At 38.1% G+C, this 27,418-nt stretch overlaps 1 protein-coding gene across 1 annotated transcript in view; it reads left to right on the top strand.

The window, feature by feature from the left end:
- Positions 1 to 1,135: 1,135 nt before the first annotated feature.
- The window catches only part of LOC133577536 (uncharacterized), a 27,527-nt gene continuing 1,244 nt past the window's right edge, over positions 1,136 to 27,418 (top strand). Inside the window, exons 1-4 of the mRNA XM_072912536.1 lie at positions 1,136 to 1,487; positions 4,660 to 5,848; positions 20,738 to 20,798; positions 26,049 to 27,418. The exon at positions 26,049 to 27,418 is cut by the window's right edge and continues 1,244 nt beyond it. Of these exons, the coding sequence (XP_072768637.1) occupies positions 4,710 to 5,848; positions 20,738 to 20,798; positions 26,049 to 27,418 (2,570 nt within the window). The 5' untranslated portion in view covers positions 1,136 to 1,487; positions 4,660 to 4,709. The remainder of the gene's footprint in view (positions 1,488 to 4,659; positions 5,849 to 20,737; positions 20,799 to 26,048) is intronic.

The raw sequence follows: 27,418 nt of genomic DNA, 5'->3' as shown, positions 1-27,418 counted from the left end.
CCTATACGGCCTATGCCACGGGCGGCCCTGGGGCACATATACATATGTACATCAATAAATATATACGCGTAAAAAAAAAAAATAAAAAAGTTGGATATAGTGGTCTGTGGTTACTTTTTGGTTGGCCAACGATTGACCTTGTATTGTGCAACCTGACAGCAAGTGTGTGAGTCTGAAGTACAGAGACCTCGCCTGGTTATTGACTCCAACCCAAAATATTACATCTTAGAAATGTCTTTAATGGAGTGACTTTGTACTGGCTATGACTGTTTATTCTTTGTCTACATGTTTACTGTACATACAGCGTGTTTAACACAAACTAAAAGCTGAATAAAATCACAAGCAGGGACAAAAAGGAAGCCCAAATGACGTGTTAGTGTAGTAAACAGCAAGTCAAACTGAGACTTGCTCCTTTTACTGTTGACAAATGAGCCTTTTATGAATGACAAACATCACGTGGACCCCGACTTAAACACGTTGAAAAACGTATTGGGGTGTTACCATTTAGTGTGGGGAATATGTCCTGTACTGTGCAATCTACTAGTACAAGTTGCAATCAATCAAACATGACACTGCAGGATGTTAACACCATGCACATGCATATCTAAATAGTTCACTGACATAAAACATGACTATCTAAATAGTTCACATGACTGTTGCCATCAAATATAAAGTCTTTAATACATTGTAGGAAATACAAAAGAGAAAGGGAAATACTGGAAAGTAAGTTAGCGAAAGAGAAGATTAGGTTAGCAGTGGAAGATATTTGAGCATTGCACTCAGAACACATATAAAGCATTATATACATATTTAAAATACCCTGGGTTCAATAAAAGTATTATATGCATATTTAAAATACCCTGGGTTCAATAAAAGTATTATATACATATTTCAAATACCCTGGGTTCAATAAAAGTATTATATACATATTTAAAATACCCTGGGTTCAATAAAAGTATTTAAATCAGAACACATAGGTTATAAAGTATTATATACATATTTAAAAAACGCTGGCTTAAATAAAAGAATATAGAGTAGGGATCCATGCACCTCCTCCACACTCCATGTCAGTAGGTGGCGGTAATGCTTGCCATCCGCCATTAAACCAAAGAAGAAGAAGAAGAAGAAGAAGAAGAAGAAGAAGAAGAAGAAGAAGAAGAAGAAGAAGAAGAAGAAGAAGAAGAAGAAGAAGAAGAAGAAGAAGAAGAAGAAAAAAGCAAGATGGCGTTTGACGGAAAATTCCTAAACGTGTTCCTTCTAGTTGTTTGTTTTGAATGATTGCATACATGTGCACATATATAGTGTTTAGTAGATGAATACTTCTTTGTATTCCTGCTACATCAGTCGGCATACATGTGCACATATATAATCATTGTTTGGTACATTAGTCTGACGCGCTAGTTAGCTTAGCTTGTTAGCTGCCAACAAAGACGCGGAAGTGATCAACACATCACTAAGTGCAGATGGACACTAAGTAGACATCAAATGTGAGTGTCAACACATCACTAAGTGCAGATGGACACTAAGTAGACATCACATGTGAGTGTCAACACATCACTAAGTGCAGATGGACACTAAGTAGACATCAAATGTGAGTGTCAACACATCACTAAGTGCAGATGGACACTAAGTAGACATCAAATGTGAGTGTCAACACATCACTAAGTGCAGATGGACACTAAGTAGACATCACATGTGAGTGTCAACACATCACTAAGTGCAGATGGACACTAAGTAGACATCAAATGTGAGTGATCAACACATCACTAAGTGCAGATGGACACTAAGTAGACATCACATGTGAGTGTCAACACATCACTAAGTGCAGATGGACACTAAGTAGACATCACATGTGAGTGTCAACACATCACTAAGTGCAGATGGACACTAAGTAGACATCACATGTGAGTGTCAACACATCACTAAGTGCAGATGGACACTAAGTAGACATCAAATGTGAGTGTCAACACATCACTAAGTGCAGATGGACACTAAGTAGACATCAAATGTGAGTGTCAACTGTTGTGTTGTCATTGGAAAGTGTTGTGTTGTCATTGTGGGATTGTCAACTCTTGTGTTGTCATTGTAAAGTGTTGTGTCGTCATTGTGTGAGTGTCAAGTGTTGTGTTGTCATTGTGTGCGTGTCAAATGTTGTGTTGTCATTGTGGGATTGTGTGTGTCAACTGTTGTGTTGTCATTGTAAAGTGTTGTGTTGTGATTGTGTGAGTGTCAAGTGTTGTGTTGTCATTGTGTGCGTGTCAAATGTTGTGTTGTCATTGTGGGATTGTGTGTGTCAACTGTTGTGTTGTCATTGTAAAGTGTTGTGTTGTGATTGTGTGAGTGTCAAGTGTTGTGTTGTCATTGTAAAGTGTTGTGTTGTCATTGTGGGATTGTCAACTGTTGTGTTGTCATTGTAAAGTGTTGTGTTGTCATTGTGTGATTGTCAAGTGTTGTGTTGTCATTGTGTGCGTGTCAAATGTTGTGTTGTCATTGTAAAGTGCTGTGTTGTCATTGTGGGATTGTGTGTGTCAACTGTTGTGTTGTCATTGTAAAGTGTTGTGTTGTGATTGTGTGAGTGTCAAGTGTTGTGTTGTCATTGTAAAGTGTTGTGTTGTCATTGTGGGATTGTCAACTGTTGTGTTGTGTTGTCATTGTGTGATTGTCAAGTGTTGTGATTGTCAAACCGCCCACGTAACGCAAACTAGTGCTAGTGAAATGACTGAATTGTGTGTTTGATCTTTAACGATGTGTCTTTGACCTGCTACTTGTATTATTTGTGTACTTGTATTGTTTTACTAATGATTGTATTCATCTTGAAGCACACACCAAGCATCATGTCAATCAACTTGTTTATTCTATGATCCTAGCATAGGGCAGACTATATATCATCTGATCCTAGCATAGAGCAGACTATACAGGTAAAAGCCAGTAAATTAGAATATTTTGAAAAACTTGATTTATTTCAGTAATTGCATTCAAAAGGTGTAACTTGTACATTATATTTATTCATTGCACACAGACTGATGCATTCAAATGTTTATTTCATTTAATTTTGATGATTTGAAGTGGCAACAAATGAAAATCCAAAATTCCGTGTGTCACAAAATTAGAATATTACTTAAGGCTAATACAAAAAAGGGATTTTTAGAAATGTTGGCCAACTGAAAAGTATGAAAATGAAAAATATGAGCATGTACAATACTCAATACTTGCTTGGAGCTCCTTTTGCCTCAATTACTGCGTTAATGCGGCGTGGCATGGAGTCGATGAGTTTCTGGCACTGCTCAGGTGTTATGAGAGCCCAGGTTGCTCTGATAGTGGCCTTCAACTCTTCTGCGTTTTTGGGTCTGGCATTCTGCATCTTCCTTTTCACAATACCCCACAGATTTTCTATGGGGCTAAGGTCAGGGGAGTTGGCGGGCCAATTTAGAACAGAAATACCATGGTCCGTAAACCAGGCACGGGTAGATTTTGCGCTGTGTGCAGGCGCCAAGTCCTGTTGGAACTTGAAATCTCCATCTCCATAGAGCAGGTCAGCAGCAGGAAGCATGAAGTGCTCTAAAACTTGCTGGTAGACGGCTGCGTTGACCCTGGATCTCAGGAAACAGAGTGGACCGACACCAGCAGATGACATGGCACCCCAAACCATCACCCAACCATGCAAATTTTGCATTTCCTTTGGAAATCGAGGTCCCAGAGTCTGGAGGAAGACAGGAGAGGCACAGGATCCACGTTGCCTGAAGTCTAGTGTAAAGTTTCCACCATCAGTGATGGTTTGGGGTGCCATGTCATCTGCTGGTGTCGGTCCACTCTGTTTCCTGAGATCCAGGGTCAACGCAGCCGTCTACCAGCAAGTTTTAGAGCACTTCATGCTTCCTGCTGCTGACCTGCTCTATGGAGATGGAGATTTCAAGTTCCAACAGGACTTGGCGCCTGCACACAGCGCAAAATCTACCCGTGCCTGGTTTACGGACCATGGTATTTCTGTTCTAAATTGGCCCGCCAACTCCCCTGACCTTAGCCCCATAGAAAATCTGTGTGGTATTGTGAAAAGGAAGATGCAGAATGCCAGACCCAAAAACGCAGAAGAGTTGAAGGCCACTATCAGAGCAACCTGGGCTCTCATAACACCTGAGCAGTGCCAGAAACTCATCGACTCCATGCCACGCCGCATTAACGCAGTAATTGAGGCAAAAGGAGCTCCAACCAAGTATTGAGTATTGTACATGCTCATATTTTTCATTTTCATACTTTTCAGTTGGCCAACATTTCTAAAAATCCCTTTTTTGTATTAGCCTTAAGTAATATTCTAATTTTGTGACACACGGAATTTTGGATTTTCATTTGTTGCCACTTCAAATCATCAAAATTAAATGAAATAAACATTTGAATGCATCAGTCTGTGTGCAATGAATAAATATAATGTACAAGTTACACCTTTTGAATGCAATTACTGAAATAAATCTAGTTTTTCAAAATATTCTAATTTACTGGCTTTTACCTTTATTGCCCATCCCCAGTAAAAAGTCCTCCTCCTGTCTTTTTTTCCTATGTTGGTCCTCCTGAGGAGATTTTCTTTAGCACATGTAAACATAGTGAGTGCCTCGTGTGACTGAGCAAAGCTAGACGTTTGTAAAGTGGTCTTCTTGTGTTCTGTAGGGGTCTGTGACGAACATCTTCTCCCTGAACAACACAAGTGGAGCTTCGGGATGGCGCAGGAGGAGCCACAGCCCTCCCACATTAAGGAGGAAGATGAGGCCCCTCACGTTAAAAAGGAAGAGGGGGACCCACTGACCCCTCACATTAAAGAGGAAGAGGAGGAACACAGCATCAGTCAGGAGTTCCCAGTGACTGGTGTCCCTGTGAAGAGTGAAGATGAGGAGGTCAAAGGTGAAAGTGAGGAGGAGCCTCCAAGTCGACACATGACAAGAGAAGCTGATGGAGGACCACTAACAGACAAGTTCTTATCAAGGTCACACTCTGATGATGGAGACCAGTGTGGAGGACCACCAGCAGACAAGTTCTTATCAAGGTCACACTCTGATGATGGAGACCAGTGTGGAGGACCACCAGCAGACAAGTTCTTAGCTCCACTATCAGATAGTGAGGACACAACGTCACACTCTGATGATGAAGACTCTAAAGATGGCCAGACAGGCTTTAAATGTTCTCACTGTGACAAAACGTTCAAATATTGTCGTAGTCTGAAAAGACACATGAAAATACACACTGGAGAGAAAAGCTTTTCCTGTTCAATCTGTGGCAAAGATTTTAGTCAAAGGAAAGATTTGAAAACACACCAGAGCGTACACGCCGGAGATAAACCTTTTTTGTGTTCAGAATGTGGTAAAGGTTTTGCAGGAAAAACTAGGTTGAAAGAACACATGAGAACACACACTGCAGAAAAAAAATGTTCTTGTTCAGTCTGTGGTAAAGATTTCCTACAAGGCCGGTATTTAAAAGTACACATGAGGACGCACGCTGAAGAAAAACCTTTCAGGTGTTCCGTCTGTGGGAGAGGTTGTACACATAGCCACAACTTGAAAGTGCACATGCGAACACACACCGGGGAAACCCCTTTCACCTGTTCCGTCTGTGGGAAAAGTTGTGCGCACAGTCACAATTTGAAACTACACATGAGAACGCACACTGGGGAAAAACCCTATTCCTGCTCAAGCTGCAACAAACGCTTTTGTGTACAAAGAAACCTTGTAGTCCACATGAGGACACACACAGGCGAGCAAGTGTTTAGTTGCAGTGCGTGTGAGGAAAGGTTCTCGTACAAGTACCAGCTCAGCAAACACCAGTGTCCTGGTCAGAACAGCAGCAGGGTGGAGTGGCTCAGATGGTAGAGCAGCCATGCAAACAACCCGAGGGTTGGTTCGTATCCGGCTTCCGAAATCCGAGTCGCGTCCTTTGTGTCCTTGTTCACAGCACTTTTACTTTGAAAATGTGTGACTTTATCAATCATTTGTTGGGTCTTGATAATCCATGCTATTAATCACCTCTCTTGTAATATGAATGTTGTTTTATATGTATGTCCTTAGACCTTTATACAATATATAGATAAGGGAAGACGGCGGAATTCTTTGGAAGGTTATGAAGAATTTTAAAGAATCTACATGACACAGTTATTGTGTTTTTTCTTTCTTAAAATCCCCAAAACAATATCAGTTTCAGAAAAGATGGGCAGGTTTGGAATGTTGGGGAACAGCCAATAATGTACATCATCAATAATGTACATCATCAATAATGTACATCATCAATAATGTACATCATCCCACAGACAAATAAATGTCCCTTTGATTCCATCCATCCATCCATTTTCTACCGCTTGTCCTTTTTTGGGGTCGCTGGGAGTGCTGGAGCCTATCTCAGCTGCATTCGGGCGGAAGGCGGGGTACACCCTGGACAAGTCACCACCTCATCACAGGGCCAACACAGATAGACAGACAACATTCACACACTAGGGACCATTTAGTGTTGCCAATCAACCTATCCCCAGGTGCATGTCTTTGGAGGTGGGAGGGGCCTATCCCCAGGTGCATGTCTTTGGAGGTGGGAGGAAGTCGGAGTAGAACCCACGCAGTCATGGGGAGAACATGCAAACTCCACACAGAAAGATCCCGAGCCCGGGATTGAACTCAGGATGTCATGTCTGTATTATCATGTTTTGTTTTAAGTCATGTTTTGTTTAGTTCCTGGCTTTTCACTCCCTTGTCTTGTCACCATAGTTACCCATTAGTTTTCACCTGTCACGTCACGCACCTGTTTCACGTCTTGAGTCACGCACCTGTTTTCGTTAATCATGTCTGTAGTATTTAAGTTCAGTGTTTTTCAGTTTGTCTTGCTGACGACCTCACACCCCATATATGCTTCTGCACACCCTTATGATCCTTGCTGCTCTTTTTTCATGCCGGTTCCATGCCAAGTAAGTTTTTGTTTATCAAGCCACAGTTAATGTTTTTGTTTAATTGTTCATAGTTTATTCTCCGCCACTGTGCGCGCTTTTTGTTTGATCCTTTTTTTTTGTATTTATAGTTAGTTCTAGTGTTTCAATAAAAAAATTTACCTTCATTCCCGTCTCGCCCGTGCCAACTTTCCGTTGCATCCCGGAAAAGCAAACTCCCAAGATCAAGTCCTGACACAGGACTACTCAGGACCTTGGTATTGTGAGGCAGACGCACTAACCCCTCTTCCACCGTGCTGCTCCCTTTGATTCCATGTCTCAGAAAGAACTAGTGTTGTCTTCAATCGCAAAACCACATTCAATTATTTGGAATTGTTTTGATCTCTAAGGAAAAGAGACATTAGTAAAGACTTGTCTAATTTTAGAGTTTGATGTCTGTAATATTGTGTCCACCCACCAAAGAAAAGCCCATAAAGTTCTATAGTCGGCCTTCTAAAAAAAGATGAGAATATTTTTAAGGGTTGGCTTTATAATGTTTTGAAAGTCTTTTTAGTCTAGCATGGCTGCACAGTGGCAGTGTGGAATATAGTCTAGCAGCCAAAATACCACATTTAGCCCAAAGAGTACCACAACATAATGAAAAAGAAAGGGGTATAAATAGAATCTGTTAATAAAAACAAAGATGAGTAGGCATAGATTATAATTAAAAAAGAGAGTAGTGTGTTTAAAGTGTTTGCCAAATACAGTGTAGTCTGAATATTGTATTATTGTTAATCACTCAAAAAACTACAATTAATTAGCGTTGTATTGGGGGGAAAGGTGATGAAAAGTCTGATGGACCACATAGCCCCTAGGGGCCCTCCATGACAAAATGGTATTTAGCTTGATCTCCAAGAAATAGAATGACATCTGCTAATTTAACATGAAGAAAGTGGTTTATGTCCACTTACTGGTCATTTGTTTATGTTGTCTTGAACTGAAATGTTCTTTTTTTTTGTATGCAGGCCACAATTGACTTACTAATTTGTTGTGAGGGTTACTCAAGATTTCATGAAGAAAAAACCTTTGGAACTCTGATTGAATCGGAATAAAGATTCGACACTTTCAGTTACAGTTTTGTTTAAATTAACATTCATATTTTTCTATTTCCCTTTACTGTGGTTTTCTTGCTCAGCTTGTTCCTCCTCAAGCATTTGACATGATAGTTCCAAGATTTGATGCAAGTTTTAGCCTAAACTTGTTGTGAAAACATGGACTTGTATGATTCATGGTTGATTCATAAAACTACGACTAACAGTGATGATTTGATCACAGCCATGATTAATATTAAGGATGAATAATATGTCACTGATGAACTATTATCAAAACATTTGATTAAACTTGATTTATTTCACAGTGTTGCCAACATGACGAGAAAACAACTACTCCACGGACCTTTTAGTAACTGGTCAAGACCACAGGCAGATTTCATGGACCGCACAGACCAGACCAGCACCATGAATTGATTAACGTGGACCCCGACTTAAACAAGTGTAAAAACTTATTGGGGTGTTACCATTTAGTGGTCAATTGTACGGAATATGTACTGTATTGTGTAAACTGTACTCCTTCATATAATGTATTCTCTTCCTTTGCAATCTCCTAATAAAAGTTTCAATCAATCAATCAATCAAGACCAGTCTCACTAGCGCCCCTAGTGGTAGGGACCACTGGTCCTGTACACCCCCCCCCAGTAAGCTGTGGAGTCCCCCAAGGCAGTATATTAGGGCCTTTACTGTCCTAATATACGTAAACCACATGTCATCAGCATGCGACTGTGAATTGTTCTTGTTAGCGGATGACTCGGCCCTGCTGGTATCCGGCAAGGACAAGTCACAGGTGGAAAAAATCCTCAGTGCCGAACTCTGTAGAATTTTCACCTGGCTCGCTGACAATAAACTATCCATACATTTGGGTAAAACGGAATCCATCCTGTTTGGGTCCAAAATCAACCTTAAGAAAGTCAGTGACTTCACTATAAAAGTGGGTGACATTGTTATCACCAGGAAAGATGAGGTCACCTACCTAGGTTCCATTCTAGAGGCTAATCTTTCCTGTGATAAAATGGCAACCAAGGTCATCAAAAAGGTCAACCAACGAACAAGATTTCTTTACAGAATCTCCTCTCTGGTCAACAAAAGCACCATGAAGATTCTAGCGGGAACTCTCATTCAACCCTTTTTCGACTACGCATGCACCTCCTGGTACCCTAGCACCTCCAAAACCCTCAAATCTAAACTCCAAACATCCCAGAACAAGCTAGTCAGATTACTTCTAGACCTCCAAACCCCGATCACACCTCACTCCTACCCACTTCTCCAAAGTGGGCTGGCTCAGGGTGGAGGACAGAGTCAAACAACTTGCACTGAGCCTGGTCTATAAAATCCGCTACACCTCCCTGATACCCAAGTACATGTCAAACTACTTCCTTAACGTAAATGACCGCCATAACCACAACACCAGGGAGGGAGCTCCACTAACCACGTCAAACCCAGATTCCGATCTAAAAAAAAAAAAATCTTAACTCATTCCCCTCTATGCCACACCCATATGGAATACACTCCCAACAGGTGTAAAAGAAAGGGCATCTCTATCCTCCTTCCAAACCGCACTAAAAGAACACCTCCAGGCAACTTCAACCATAAACTAACACCCTCCCTTCCACACCCTACCTACCCGGATTGTAAATAATCAAATGTAAACAATCAAATGTAGATACTTATTCTTATGCTTTCTGATCTCTCTCTCTATGTCCACTACTTGCTGTACATATCCTACCAAGTCAGTCCTACACTGTTTCAATGTCCATTTCTCTGATGATGCATTTGTTGATGACTGAAGTGTTGATATCAACCAAACCTAACACCCCCCCCCCCCTCCACATCCCACACCCCGGATTGTAAATAATGTAAATAATTCAATGTATATACCAGAGGTGTGGACTCGAGTCACATGACTTGGACTCGAGTCAGACTCGAGTCATGAATTTGATGACTTTAGACTGGACTTGACAAAATGTAAAAAGACTTGCAACTCGACTTAGACTTTAACATCAATGACTTGTGACTTCACTTGGACTTGAGCCTTTTGAATTGACATGACTTGACATGACTTGCTACTTTCCCCAAAACCCAAAGATGAAAAAGTTATTCGGGAGCGCTCCGTATTTTTCATTGTGTACTTGTCTATCAGCGTTGCGTGTGTCAGCTGGTGTGCTCTCAGTACAACAGCCAATCAAATTAGATCTACTTTGTTTTCATCACACAGCATTCATCCAATCAAATTGCAGGACAACCAACGAAGAAGACATGTCCAAACCACACGCCAGTGAACAAAAAATGATACCTAAAATAGTTTCGTTTGGGTATAAAAATTACGAGGTGGTCAACACAAAACGGTTTGCAGTATGCAACACATGCGGTTCCAAAATGACTGATGGAGAGGCAACAACTTCCAACTTCGTCCGGCATTTGAAGTTGCACAAAGAAGGGTAAGTTTTGAATGTAAGATAACGTTTATTGGCTAAGTAACGTGACTTTTATTTGCTGTGTAGTTAAATCAGTGAGGCTGTAAACTCACTGCTAACGTTATAACGTTATTGCAAACACGGGAATCTGTTGCAGTTCACTACCTTATTCATACTTTTTGTTCAGTGATTTTTTTAAGCAGGGTTACGTTAGTCAATATATCACACGTAACGTTAGACGGCGGTCAGCAGCACCGCGTATTTTAGCCACCTAAAAAAAGACAAAAATAGTCAAATAAAGGTCAGTTAAAATGTATACTATATTATGAATATGTGTACCGTTTTAGCTAGCTTTCTGACATACTGTTGGTTGTTTACCTCAGTGGTCCCCAACCACCAGGCCGCGGCCCGCTACTGGTCCGTGGATCGATTGGTATCGGGCCGCACAAGAAATATATATATATATTTTTTCTTTTTTTAATTAAATCAACATAAAAAACACAAGATACACTTACAAGTAGTGCACCAACCCAAAACAACTCTCTCCCCCCTTTTGTTCTGGGCATTGAACATGAAGACTCTTCCTTCACTGTTCCGAGTGGCCATGAGAGTCTTGGCAGTGCCTGCCTCCAGTGCTCCAGTGGAGCGAGTTTTCAGCCATGGTGGCATCATACTACGCCCCCATCGTGCACAAATGACTGACAGACTCTTGGCTGATTTGGTCTTTTGCAAATGCAATGCAGCATAGGGCCCTGACATATAAAAAGTACAACTTTTTTGTTATGTTCACGTATATGTCATGTTTTTTCAATGTTAACACTTTTGTACAAATAAGTACATTTGCACTTTATTTTTCAATGTGTTTGTTCTGTAAAGGAATGAGTTAATGTTTAAAATGACTGGTTAGTAGTGCTATTATAAAGTGCAATGTCAGCACAATTTTCTTTCCTGCAATTTAAAATGCACTTGTTTTAATAAATAAATACAGCGTTTGAAAAGCATACACAATCTGTGTTAATATATTAGTCTGTGGTTAAAAGGACTTGAAAGGACTCGAAACTCAAAATGCAGGACTTAGGACTTGACTTGAGACTTTCCAGTCTTGACTTTGGACTTGACTCGGGGCTTGCCTGTCTTGACTCGGGACTTGACTCGGACTTGAGGGCAAAGACTTGAGACTTACTTGTGACTTGCAAAACAATGACTTGGTCCCACCTCTGCTGATAATTGACGTTGATAACTGATGGTCATTGTGTAGTATTTAATTTTTCAAAGACTTTTACAGTCTAATATTTTTGTGAGGACCGGGAGTAATTATTGCAATATTTGCTGTGAAACAAAACATTAATAATAGGAAACGGCAGGGCGGAACCAAAGTGTTAGCGGACTTCTATGAGGAAGGGTACTTCCGCCGGACTTCTTTGAGGAAAGGTACTTCCGCCTCCTCGCCGGACAGATGTCGGAAGATGAAAGAAGAGCTGCGTGTAATTATTCACCTGCTACTCCATCAAAATCACACAAACATTTATTTTCACCAATCGGAACGTTTTATGACAATTGTGACGAGGTTTGTGTCGGACTGTGGATGTGAAATGTCGAGTTTAAATCATTGTTTGACAAGACCTTTGTTTGAGATGGCGCCGTGCTACAAAATGGCGGCGGACCTTCGCAAAAGATATTATTGTAGAAAACACACACACATATTTATATATATGTATATATATATATATATATGTATTTAACTGCTATTTATGTGACTTAAACACACGCAGCATAGAGAGAATACCTGACATATATGTATTTAACTGCTATTTATGTGACTTAAACACACGCAACATAGAGAGAATACCTGACATATATGTATTTAACTGCTATTTATGTGACTTAAACACACGCAGCATAGAGAGAATACCTGACATATATGTATTTAACTGCTATTTATGTGACTTAAACACACGCAGCATAGAGAGAATACCTGACATATATGTATGGAACTGCTATTTATGTGACTTAAACACACGCAGCATAGAGAGAATACCTGACATATATGTATTTAACTGCTATTTATGTGACTTAAACACACGCAACATAGAGAGAATACCTGACATATATGTATTTAACTGCTATTTATGTGACTTAAACACACGCAGCATAGAGAGAATACCTGACATATATGTATTTAACTGCTATTTATGTGACTTAAACACACGCAGCATAGAGAGAATACCTGACATATATGTATGGAACTGCTATTTATGTGACTTAAACACACGCAGCATAGAGAGAATACCTGACATATATGTATTTAACTGCTATTTATGTGACTTAAACACACGCAGCATAGAGAGAATACCTGACATATATGTATTTAACTGCTATTTATGTGACTTAAACACACGCAGCATAGAGAGAATACCTGACATATATGTATTTAACTGCTATTTATGTGACTTAAACACACGCAGCATAGAGAGAATACCTGACATATATGTATGGAACTGCTATTTATGTGACTTAAAGGTTGACAAAGTTACAGTAAACAGTATAAGCAAAGTGCTAATATAATGTTTGATGTGATAAATTCCCTATGTTCAATGTGGTAAGTGAGAGAAACTTTAATGTGGAGTAATATTGTGTTAAAAGTTGGTTGAAAAGGAGCTAAGTATATGTGCTATGTGAGGCTTGAAGTGGTGGGCTTCTGTTACATTTTGCCTTACTCCAAGAAAAATGCCCTCTGCTGGTGTTGTTTTAGGCAGTTGGAACTGTTCAAATTGCTAAAGAATGAACCTTTTTTCAGATTTCCTCGAGAGGTGATCAAGAAGAGTGCAAGAAGACGAGGAAAGTAACACACACTCCAGTCCAAGGGAGCAAAGTGGAAGAACGCAGGAGTTTGCAGTGATCACTTCGTTAAAGGTTTGCTTGATATACTTTTAACATTTAGTATTTTCCATTCAAGTATTATCTTGATATTATTTGTATTTCTTGAAACACATGTTTGCTACGAGTATTTCGAAAAGCACCAACTCGGCAAGTTTAAATAAAAGAAAGCAAAACCTAAACAAGTTAAACTTTGAATCATAAATGAATCTTTCAGCACGTACACAATGTTGACATCTATAGTTATATTTTGATAAACAATCATAAATGAATCTTTCAGCACGTACACAATGTTGACATCTATAGTTATATTTTGATAATCATCATTAAATCTTTCAGCACATACACAATGTTGACATTTATAATTATATTTTGATAAACAATCACACATGAATCTTTCAGCACATACACAATGTTGACATCTATAGTTATATTTTGATAATCATCATTAAATCTTTCAGCACATACACAATGTTGACATCTATAGTTATATTTTGATAAACAATCATCATTAAATCTTTCAGCACATACACAATGTTGACATCTATAGTTATATTTTGATAATCATCATTAAATCTTTCAGCACATACACAATGTTGACATCTATAGTTATATTTTGATAAACAATCATCATTAAATCTTTCAGCACATACACAATGTTGACATTTATAATTATATTTTAATAAACAATCACACATGAATCTTTCAGCACATACACAATGTTGACATCTATAGTTATATTTTGATAAACAATCATAAATTTATCTTTAAGCACATACACAATGTTGACATCTATAGTTATATTTTGATAATCATCATTAAATCTTTCAGCACATACACAATGTTGACATCTATAGTTATATTTTGATAAACAATCATCATTAAATCTTTCAGCACATACACAATGTTGACATTTATAATTATATTTTAATAAACAATCACACATGAATCTTTCAGCACATACACAATGTTGACATCTATAGTTATATTTTGATAAACAATCATCATTAAATCTTTCAGCACATACACAATGTTGACATTTATAATTATATTTTAATAAACAATCACACATGAATCTTTCAGCACATACACAATGTTGACATCTATAGTTATATTTTGATAAACAATCATACATTAATCTTTCAGCACATACACAATGTTGACATCTATAGTTATATTTTGATAATCATCATTAAATATTTCAGCACATACACAATGTTGACGTCTATAGTTATATTTTGATAAACAATCAAATTAATATTTCAGCACATACACAATGTTGACATCTATAGTTATATTTTGATAAAGAATCATAAATGAATCATTCAGCACGTACACAATGTTGACATCTATAGTTATATTTTGATAAACAATCATACATTAATCTTTAAGCACATACACAATGTTGACATCTATAGTTATATTTTGATAAACAATCATAAATTAATCTTTCAGCACATACACAATGTTGACATCTATAGTTATATTTTGATAAACAATCATCATTAAATCTTTCAGCACATACACAATGTTGACATTTATAATTACCGGTATATTTTGATAAACAATCACACATGAATCTTTCAGCACGTACACAATGTTGACATCTATAGTTATATTTTGATAAACAATCATCATTAAATCTTTCAGCACATACACAATGTTGACATTTATAATTATATTTTGATAAACAATCACACATGAATCTTTCAGCACATACACAATGTTGACATCTATAGTTATATTTTGATAAACAATCATACATTAATCTTTAAGCACATACACAATGTTGACATCTATAGTTATATTTTGATAAACAATCATAAATTAATCTTTCAGCACATACACAATGTTGACATCTATAGTTATATTTTGATAAACAATCATAAATTAATCTTTTAGCACATACACAATGTTGACATCTATAGTTATATTTTGATAAACAATCATCATTAAATCTTTTAGCACATACACAATGTTGACATTTATAATTATATTTTGATAAACAATCACACATGAATCTTTCAGCACATACACAATGTTGACATCTATAGTTATATTTTGATAAACAATTATCATTAAATCTTTCAGCACATACACGATGTTGACATCTATAGTTATATTTTGATAAACAATCATAAATGAATCTTTCAGCACGTACACAATGTTGACATCTATAGTTATATTTTGATAAACAATCATAAATGAATCTTTCAGCACATACACAATGTTGACATCTATAGTTATATTTTGATAAACAATCATAAATGAATCTTTCAGCACATACACAATGTTGACATCTATAGTTATATTTTGATAAACAATCATAAATTAATCTTTTAGCACATACACAATGTTGACATCTATAGTTAAATTTTGATAAACAATCATAAATGAATCTTTCAGCACGTACACAATGTTGACATTTATAATTATATTTTGATAAACAATCACACATGAATCTTTCAGCACATACACAATGTTGACATCTATAGTTATATTTTGATAAACAATCATCATTAAATCTTTCAGCACATACACGATGTTGACATTTATAGTTATATTTTGATAAACAATCATAAATGAATCTTTCAGCACATACACAATGTTGACATCTATAGTTATATTTTGATAAACAATCATCATTAAATCTTTTAGCACATACACAATGTTGACATTTATAATTATATTTTGATAAACAATCACACATGAATCTTTCAGCACATACACAATGTTGACATTTATAATTATATTTTGATAAACAATCATAAATGAATCTTTCAGCACATACACAATGTTGACATCTATAGTTATATTTTGATAAACAATCATCATTAAATCTTTTAGCACATACACAATGTTGACATTTATAATTATATTTTGATAAACAATCACACATGAATCTTTCAGCACGTACACAATGTTGACATCTATAGTTATATTTTGATAAACAATCATAAATGAATCTTTCAGCACATACACAATGTTGACATCTATAGTTATATTTTGATAAACAATCAAATTAATATTTCAGCACATACACAATGTTGACATCTATAGTTATATTTTGATAAACAATCAAATTAATATTTCAGCACATACACAATGTTGACTTCTATAGTTATATGTTGACAAAGACGAGGAAAACGCGCTACTCTTAAATGGCGCGTGCAACAACAACAACAACAACAAACATGGCTGTAGATGTGGATTTAAATCATGAAATGCAACCTTACCTGAGCAAAATGATGCATGATTTATCCAGGAGAGTCTTGATACCAATACAATGTCCTTGAGCCAAACACACACAAAGAAGTTGTACACTTCCATGATTTCCAAGTTTCATCAGTTTTGTGGTGTAGAATGATGTCTGGAGCACAATAGTTCATATGCCTGGGAACGCCACCGCTGTAATTCTTGGGATTACTCAAAACATTTTATTGTGAGACATATAGGGGTCGATTCTATTGCATATTTTTTGTTCTTATCTGCTTTTTGTGGTAAGATGTAGGCTCCTTGCGTAATCATGTTGGTCGCACTCTGTTTGCTGCACAGTAGCCATGTTGGTTGGTGACTCAGCACTTTGTTGACTTCCGTTCATAAATCACGTGACTGAAAACAACATATAGCTTTAGAAAAGTCCAGCAAATAAGATGAAAAGGGGCACTTGAACTTGAAACAATGTACATTTGCTTTTATTTGACAGCCAACCATTTGATATTGAAACAGACATGTGAACCAGGGAAAAGTTGTCATTATTTTGGTAATTGTGGAATAAACAAGCGGATGTCGGAAGAAGAAAGAACAGCGTAGTTGCCTCATTCCTGTGTTAATATTTACCAGCTTTTTTCAGGGATGGAAGAAGGTCTGTGCACTCCAACTGCACGCTTTTAGGAAAAACCTCATTGCGATTTTTCTCTCAGACATTGCGATTCCATTTGCGATTTTTATATTTTGTACATATATGTGAATACAACTACGGACATAACGAGTGATGGAAGACATGTTACTTTTAGACAATCAACATATTGCTGCACATCAACTACTTCATTGCATATCGTCTTAATCATTAAAAACAATTTGTAATCATTTACTTAAAAAATGTTTGACTTTATGCAGCTACTTGGAGCTTTTGTCTGCTTTTAAACTGCAGAAATAATGACTATTCAGTGTTCATAATGTCATGTAATCATATAATAGCGATGGGAGTAACCATTTAAAAAGATACTGTAGAATTGTTTATTGTTGTACTGTGATTGGAACGTAAATAAGTTTGTCCTAAATACCGTATTTTCCGCACCATAAGGCGCCCTGGGTTATAAGCCGCGCCTTCAATGAACGGCATATTTCAAAACTTTGTCCGCCTATAAGCCGCCCCGTGTTATAAGCCGCATCTAACTGCGCTAAAGGAATGTCAAAAAAACAGTCAGATAGGTCAGTCAAACTTTAATAATATATTAAAAACCAGCGTGATGTGGGCGCGCATGGAGTCGTATATCAACATGGACGGAGCTGCGTGAAAAAAGCCACCCGGCCTCTTCGCGTAAACTTACCTTAACCACTCGCTCATCTTTTCTTCATCCATCCATCCCTTCGAGTTAGCTTTTATGATGACGCCGGCTGGAAAGGTCTCTTTTGGCAAGGTCTTCCTTTTGAATATCACCATGGGTGGAAGTTTCTGGCCATTAGCATGGCAAGCTAGAACCACAGTGAAGGATGACTTCTCATTCCCTGTGGTGCGAATATTCACCGTACGTGCTCCCGTTGTATCCACAGTGCGGTTCACAGGAATATCAAAAGTCAGTGGAACCTCGTCCATGTTGATAATGTTCTCTGGCCGGATCTTTTTTTCAGCTATCTTGTTTTTACAATATGCACGGAAAGTAGCCAGCTTTTCTTGAAAGTCTTTAGGCAGTTGCTGTGAAATAGTAGTCCGTGTGCGGATGGAGAGATTGCGTCTTGGAAACCTGTCGCTTAGTAGGAGCCATTTTGTGGTCTTTACAGATGTAAACACACAAAGGAAATGAAACGTAATATCCGCGCGCTTCTTCTTCTTCTACGCGGGCGGGTGGTTGCTTACAGTAGAAGAAGAAGCGCTTCCTGTTCTATGGGGGCGGGTGCTTACCTTGGCGGTTGCTTGCGTAGAAGAAGAAGCACTTCCTCTTCTACGGGGAAAAAAGATGGCGGCTGTTTACCGTAGTTGCGAGACCGAAACTTTATGAAAATGAATCTTAATATTAATCCATATATAAAGCGCACCGGGTTATAAGGCGCACTGTCAGCTTTTGAGTAAATTTGTGGTTTTTAGGTGCGGCTAATAGTGCGGAAAATACGGTAATTAGGTTTTTTGGTGTTTTACTGCAGTGTGTCAAATCTCCAGGTTTGATCCTTTCTTGTTTCTTCTTGTTTTTTCATTTACACATGGCCGTGGACATATACACACATTTGCTCAGTGATTAGCTACAAAAAGTCTCTGTGCCATTGATTTAGTGAGCTAACAGTTGCCGTACTGCTTGTGTGTGAATGATATGTGAGCGCAGTAATGCTCACAAAGTTAAATGTGTTTCCACAGAGAGATACAACAAGTCAGCTGACACCTGCTCAGTTGGGACACAAAGACTCTCCAAGCGCATGTCAGAAGTCAAGGTTTGTAAAGTACTGGAACTACTAGTAGTACAAGTAGGCAACACTCTGCTGCTACATTCCTGCAGTGTTTAGTGGCTCTCCAACACACACGATAAACGTACAAAATAATCATTTATTAGCTTTAATCACTGTATCCATCACTCGTTATGTATTATAACTCATCTTTCTTTTTCTAAGTGAATAAGGGTACTTTTCTACTTATTTCTGCACAATAACCCCAACATGGTAACCATTGCGAACAGTAGAGAATATAGAAGGATTTTTAGTCCAGAACATATTGAGCTTTAATCACTTTCAGGCTGGACGATTATGGCAAAAAGAATAACCACAATTATTCATTAATTTGAAAACATATGTATTTATTGTACCACCAAAACTCTACTTTAAAAAACTATATGAATTAGTAACGAATAAACCACAATAACTAAAATAATACAAACAACAATACATTTCAATAACAATAGCGATATAAAAACACAATCAAATGTATTTTTTTCCCGTTTTTGTTTTGATTAATTTAAAAAAATCTTTTACACTTATTTTACCACCATAGAATGTGTGCTTTTTGTGTCAATTAAATGTGATTAAATGCAAAAATACTCACATTTATTGGTGCAATACATCTTTGCACAATTTTGACCAGTATTTAAGTTTAAAGTATAATAATTGTGTAAATGTATCAATAAGTGCTTTAAGTACATTATGCTTGTGTAGGGTACTTTTTTGAAACATTTATTTTGTTAGCACAGTCAGACCGGATGTGGCGCACCACGCTATTATTGTGAAGGGGGGAAGTGTACTGTGCTGTTCTCAGCTTGACCAGTGAAGAGGTGACTTGAGGCCCCCCAAAAAGAAAGACCGCCTCTCAAGTTGCGACTGCTGTTTGTACATTGATGTTACATCCATGATGTGGTTCACAACAACACAACAGATGACATGTGTTGTGTGTGTATGATTGTTTGTACATTGTTACATCCATGATGTCGTTCACAACAACACAACAGATGACATGTGTTATGTGTGTATGACTGTTTGTACATTGATGTTACATCCACGATGTCGTTCACAACAACACAACAGATGACATGTGTTATGTGTGTATGACTGTTTGTACATTGTTACATCCATGATGTCGTTCACAACAACACAACAGATGACATGTGTTATGTGTGTATGATTGTTTGTACATTGTTACATCCATGATGTCGTTCACAACATATGACATGTTTGGATGATTGTTTTGTACATTGATGTTACATCCATGATGTGGTTCACAACAACACAACAGATGACATGTGTTATGTGTGTATGACTGTTTGTACATTGATGTTACATCCATGATGTCGTTCACAACATATGACATGTTTGCATGATTGTTTTGTACATTGATGTTACATCCATGATGTGGTTCACAACAACACAACAGATGACATGTGTTGTGTGTGTATGATTGTTTGTACATTGATGTTACATCCATGATGTCGTTCACAACAACACAACAGATGACATGTGTTATGTGTGTATGACTGTTTGTACATTGATGTTACATCCATGATGTCGTTCACAACATATGACATGTTTGCATGATTGTTTTGTACATTGATGTTACATCCATGATGTGGTTCACAACAACACAACAGATGACATGTGTTGTGTGTGTATGATTGTTTGTACATTGAAAACAAATTACATTTATATATTATTGCATTGTAGTGTCCAGAAGAAGTAAAACGTCCAAGGCTTGCTATTTTTAACTTTTATTGAGAATCTTATGATAACAGCCGTCCCAATTTCAACAGTTGCTTCGAATACACAACAACACTTCCTCATTCTTCGCCAATGGACTTTCAGGCACGGACGGTGTGTTTGAGACCATTGGAAAAATAAACATCAAATGAAAACCACAAGAACATAAAACATTACCACCAGCATGTCCTTACAGTATGAAAGGATATATATATATATATATATATATATATATATATATATATATATATATATATATATATATATATATATATATATATATATATGTCTTAATAAGGTTATCCAAAAAATAGTGCTCGATACCGTAGTAGAGCGCAATATATGTATGTGTGGGAAAATAAATCACAAGACTATTTCATCTCTACAGGCCTGTTTCATGAGGGGGGGTACCCTCAATCATCAGGAGATTTTAATGGGAGCATTCGCATACCATGGTTTATATAGGGCACAGAGTGGGTGGGTACAGGCTGGCCTAGGGGCGTGGTGATTGGCTCATGTGTTACCTAGGAGGTGTTTCCGTCTATGGCGGCATGTTGTTACAATTTCGCTGCGCTTGTTGAGGGATGACAGGTCTGGACGGTAAATAATAAACAGTTTCTCATTCAAGCATAGGTTGCATCTTTTATTACCACTATTGTAAGGTGTGCTGGATGCAAGAATTTGCCATGTTATTGAATATTCATATTCATAATATATATATATATATATATATATATATATAGCCTCTGTGTTTTTTCCTAACTTAACGTGTCTATATATATATATATATTTTTTTTTTAATTATATATATATATATATATATATATATATATATATATATATATATATATATATACACACACACCGTATTTTTCGGAGTATAAGTCGCTCCGGAGTATAAGTCGCACCGGCCGAAAATTCATAATAAAGAAGGAAAAAAACATATATAAGTGGCATTTTTTGGGGACATTTATTTGATAAAAGCCAACAGCAAGAATAGACAATTGAAAGGCAATTTAAAATAAATGAAGAATAGTGAACAACAGGCTGAATAAGTGTACGTTATATGAGGCATAAATAACCAACTGGGAAGTGAAGTGAATTATATTTATATAGCGCTTTTTCTCAAGTGACTCAAAGCGCTTTACATAGTGAAAGCCAATATCTAAGTTACATTTTTAAAGCAGTGTGGGTGGCACTGGGAGCAGGTGGGTAAAGTGTCTTGCCCAAGGACACAACGGCAGTGACTAGGATGGTGGAAACGGGGATTGAACTTGCAACCCTGAAGTTGCTGGCACGGCCGCTCTACCAACAGAGCTATACCGCCCCGAACGTGCCTGGTATGTTAACGTAACATATTATGGTAAGAGTCATTGAAATAACTATAACATATAGAACATGCTATACAATCTGTCACTCCTAATTGCTAAATCCCATGAAATCTTATACGTCTAGTCTCTTACGTCAATGACATCAATAATATTATAATGTGTTCATCATTTCACACATAAGTCGCTCCTGAGTATAAGTCGCACCCCCGGCCAAACTATGGAAAAAAATGATTTATAGTCTGAAAATTACGGTATATATATAGCCTCCGTGTTTTTTCCTAACTTAACATGTCTATATATATATGTACCGTATTTTCCGCACTATAAGGCGCACCGGATTATTAGCCGCACCTTCAATGAATTACATATTTCATAACTTTGTCCACCAATAAGCCGCCCCGGACTATAAGCCGCGCCTACGCTGCGCTAAAGGGAATGTCAAAAAAACAGTCAGATAGGTCAGTCAAACTTTAATAATATATTAAAAACCAGCGTTCTAACAACTCTGTTCACTCCCAAAATGTACGCAAATGTGCAATCACAAACATAGTAAAATTCAAAATAGTGCAGAGCAATAGCAACATAATGTTGCTCGAACGTTAATGTCACAACACACAAAATAAACATAGCGCTCACTTTCTGAAGTTATTCTTCATTCGTAAATCCTTCGTCTTCGGTGTCCGAAGTGAAAAGTTGGGCAAATTTACGATCCACTGGCAGATGTTGGCGTCGTCTGGCGCTGCCTCCTCGTCTTAGTGAAGGTGTGTTCGCCTTCTGTCTTCCATTGTTCCCACGCAGTTAGCAGTCTAGCTTCGAATGCCCTGTTGACACCAATATCTAGCGGCTGGAGGTCTTTTGTCAATCCACCCGGAATGACGGCGAGTATTGAATTAAGCGCGTAAGCGTGTCTCTCAATGTGCTGTTATGAGCTAGCAAATATAACAACTACACTACCCAGCATGCAACGATAGTGACGAGCATGCGCGGTAGCCCTGAGAAGCGTTGTTGTATGCTGGCAGTTAGAATGTGGTTATGAGCACGCTGCGAGTAAACGTTGAGAACTCAGTTAACACGCCTCGTCTGCATTATTTATAATTAGACAGACAACACACTTAATAGGAGCCATTTTGGGGTCTTTACATAAACACACAAATGGAAATGAAACGTCACATATCCCAGCATGCACCGCGCGCTTCTTCTACGGGGAAAAAAGATGGCGGCTGTTTACCGTAGTTGCGAGACCTAAACTTTATGAAAATGAATCTTAATATTTATCCATATATAAAGCGCACCGGGTTATAAGGCGCACTGTCAGCTTTTGAAAAAGTTTGTGGTTTTTAGGTGCGCCTTATAGTGCGGAAAATACGGTGTATATACCGTATTTTCCGCACCATAAGGCGCCCTGGGTTATAAGCCGCGCCTTCAATGAACGGCATATTTCAAAACTTTGTCCACCTATAAGCCGCCGTGTTGTAAGCCGCATCTAACTGCGCTAAAGGAATGTCAAAAAAACAGTCAAATAGGTCAGTCAAACTTTAATAATATATTAAAAACCAGCGTGATGTGGGCGCGCATGGAGTCGTATATCAACATGGACGGAGCTGCGTGAAAAAAGCCACCCGGCCTCTTCGCGTAAACTTAAACTTACCTTAACCACTCGCTCATCTTTTCTTCATCCATCCCTTCGAGTTAGCTTTTATGATGACGCCGGCTGGAAAGGTCTCTTTTGGCAAGGTCTTCCTTTTGAATATCACCATGGGTGGAAGTTTCTGGCCATTAGCATGGCAAGCTAGAACCACAGTGAAGGATGACTTCTCATTCCCTGTGGTGCGAATATTCACCGTACGTGCTCCCGTTGTATCCACAGTGCGGTTCACAGGAATATCAAAAGTCAGTGGAACCTCGTCCATGTTGATAATGTTCTCTGGCCGGATCTTTTTTTCAGCTATCTTGTTTTTACAATATGCACGGAAAGTAGCCAGCTTTTCTTGAAAGTCTTTAGGCAGTTGCTGTGAAATAGTAGTCCGTGTGCGGATGGAGAGATTGCGTCTTTTCATGAACCGGATCCCTGTCGCTTAGTAGGAGCCATTTTGTGGTCTTTACAGATGTAAACACACAAAGGAAATGAAACGTACGGTAATATCCGCACGCTTTTTCTTCTACGCGGGCGGGTGGTTGCTTACAGTAGAAGAAGAAACGCTTCCTGTTCTATGGGGGCGGGTGCTTACCTTGGCGGTTGCTTGCGTAGAAGAAGAAGCACTTCCTCTTCTACGGGGAAAAAAGATGGCGGCTGTTTACCGTAGTTGCGAGACCTAAACTTTATGAAAATGAATCTTAATATTAAACCATATATAAAGCGCACCGGGTTAAAAGCCGCACTGTCAGCTTTTGAGTAAATTTGTGGTTTTTAGGTGCGGCTAATAGTGCGGAAAATACGGTATATATATATAGTGCAGCATATATATATATATAATGTATATATGTATGTATACACACACATGTATGAATATATATATATATATATATATATATATATATATATATACACATGTATGAATATATATATATATATATATATGTGTGGGGAAAAAAAATCACAAGACTATTTCATCTCTTTCTTTTTACAGGCCTGTTTCATGAGGGGTTCCCTCAATCATCAGGAGATCCCTGATGATCTCCTGATGATTGAGGGAACCCCTCATGAAACAGGCCTGCAGAGATGAAACAGTCCCGCGACTTTTTTTCCCCACACATACATACATTGCGCTCCACTGCGGCATCGAGCACCACCCCCTGGATAACCTTATTAAGACATATATATATATATATATATATATATATATATATATATATGTATATATGTCTTAATAAGGTTATCCAAAAAATAGTGCTCGATACCGCAGTAGAGTGCAACACATGTATGTGTGGGAAAAAAATCACAAGACTACTTCATCTCTACAGGCCCGCCTCATGAGGGGGGGTACCCTCAATCGTCAGGAGATTTTAATGGGAGCATTCGCATACCATGGTTTATATAGGGCACAGAGTGGGTGGGTACAGGCTGGCCTAGGGGCGTGGTGATTGGCTCATGTGTTACCTAGGAGGTGTTTCCGTCTATGGCGGCATGTTGTTACAATTTCGCTGCGCTTGTTGAGGGATGACAGGTCTGGACGGTAAATAATAAACAGTTTCTCTTTCAAGCATAGGTTGCATCTTTTATTACCACTATTGTAAGGTGTGCTGGATGCAAGAATTTGCCATGTTATTGAATATTCAACATTATTGTCTTTGAGGTCCCAAATGTGTTTGCTGAGTTCTGTGGTATTTCGCAGGTTTTTGTTCCTGAAAGAAGCCTTGTGATTGTTCCATCTGGTTTTAAACTCTCCCTCGGTTAATCCTACATATGTGTCGGATGTGTTAATGTCCTCCCTGTTTCATCTCTGCAGGCCTGTTTCATGAGGGGTTCCCTCAATCATCAGGAGATCATCAGGGATCTCCTGATGATTGAGGGAACCCCTCATGAAACAGGCCTGTAAAAAGAAAGAGATGAAATAGTCTTGTGATTTTTTTTCCCCACACATACATATATTGCGCTCTACTACGGTATCGAGCACTATTTTTTGGATAACCTTATTAAGACATATATATATATATATATATATACATATATAGACACGTTAAGTTAGGAAAAAACATGGAGGCTATATATATATATATATATATATATATATATATATATGTATATATATATATATATGTATATATATATATATCCTTGCATTTGCATACTATTGACTAGTGATGCACAGAGACTCGACTGCCAAAAATAGACTGTGATCACCAAAAACGGAGCTGCCAAAACCTAACTCTGTCATTTGTACCGATTGGTTTCTTTAAAAAGTAGGTAAAACATGTAGGAAATAAATCATACATCTTTTTTTATTGGAGATTTTATTCTTAGGTTATTCTGCCCAGGCCTTTCAGAACATAGGCTGGTGCAGAACAATGTCTACTTTTGACTGAAAAAAACTAGACTTTTCTGAAGCATTTGTTAGACTTCTTGTGTCCTGCAGACATCTGTGAAGAACATCTTCTCCCTGAGCAGCAACAGTGGACCTCAAGGATGGAACAGGGTGGGCTCCAGCGCCTTTATATTAAAGAGGAAGAGGAGGAGCCCCCGCAAATAAAAGAGGAAAAGGAGGAGTCTCAGTACCCTCATTTTAAAGGGGGAGAGGAGGAGCCGCCAAAACATCCCCACATTAAAGAGGAGCAGCCACATACCTCTTACATTAAGGAGGAAAATGAGTCACAGCCCCCCCTCACATTAGAGAGAAAGAGGAGTCATAGCTCCGCTCACATTAAAGAGGAAGAGGAGGAACACAGCATCAGCCAGGAGGGAAGTGAAGATGATGAGGTCAAAGGTGAAAGTGAGGAGGAGCCTCCAAGAGAAGCTGATGGAGGACCACCAACAGACAAGTTCTTATCAAGGTCACACTCTGATGATGGAGACCAGTGTGGAGGACCACCAGCAGACAAGTTCTTATCAAGGTCACACTCTGATGATGGAGACCAGTGTGGAGGACCACCAACAGACAAGCTCTTATCAAGGTCACACTCTGATGATGGAGACCAGTGTGGAGGACCACCAGCAGACAAGTTCTTAGCTCCACTATCAGATAGTGAGGACACAACGTCACACTCTGATGATGAAGACTCTAAAGATGGCCAGACACGCTTTAAATGTTCTCACTGTGACAAAACGTTCAAATACCGCCGTAGTCTGAAAAGACACATGAAAATACACACTGGAGAGAAAAGCTTTTCCTGTTCAATCTGTGGCAAAGATTTTAGTCAAAGGAAAGATTTGAAAACACACCAGAGCGTACATGCCGGAGATAAACCTTTTTTGTGTTCAGAATGTGGTAAAGGTTTTGCACGAAAAACTAGGTTGAAAGAACACATGAGAACACACACTGGAGAAAAACCTTTTTCCTGCTCAGAATGTGGTAGAGACTTTGGACGAAAAAACTTGCTGAAAGAACACATGAGGACGCACACTGGAGAAAAACCCTTTTCTTGTTCAATCTGCGGCAAAGATTTTGTACAAAGACAGTGTTTTAAAGTACACATGAGAATACACACTGGAGAAAAACCTTTCACGTGTTCAATCTGCGGTAAATATCTTGTTCAAAGACAGCATTTAAAAATACACATGAGAACACACACTGGAGAAAAACCTTTTCCCTGCTCAGTATGCGGCAAAGGTTTCGCTCAGAAAAGTGTTTTAAAAGAGCACGTGAGAATACACACTGGAGAAAAACCTTTTTCTTGTACGAACTGTGGTAAAAGTTTTACACGAACTTACGATTTGAAAGTACACATGAGAATGCACACTGGAGAAAA

This window comes from Nerophis lumbriciformis, linkage group LG37, assembly GCF_033978685.3.
Source record: "Nerophis lumbriciformis linkage group LG37, RoL_Nlum_v2.1, whole genome shotgun sequence".
Taxonomy (NCBI): domain Eukaryota; kingdom Metazoa; phylum Chordata; class Actinopteri; order Syngnathiformes; family Syngnathidae; genus Nerophis; species Nerophis lumbriciformis.
The sequence above is the reverse complement of the archived record's forward strand: the minus strand, read 5'-3'. Positions and strand labels throughout refer to the sequence as shown.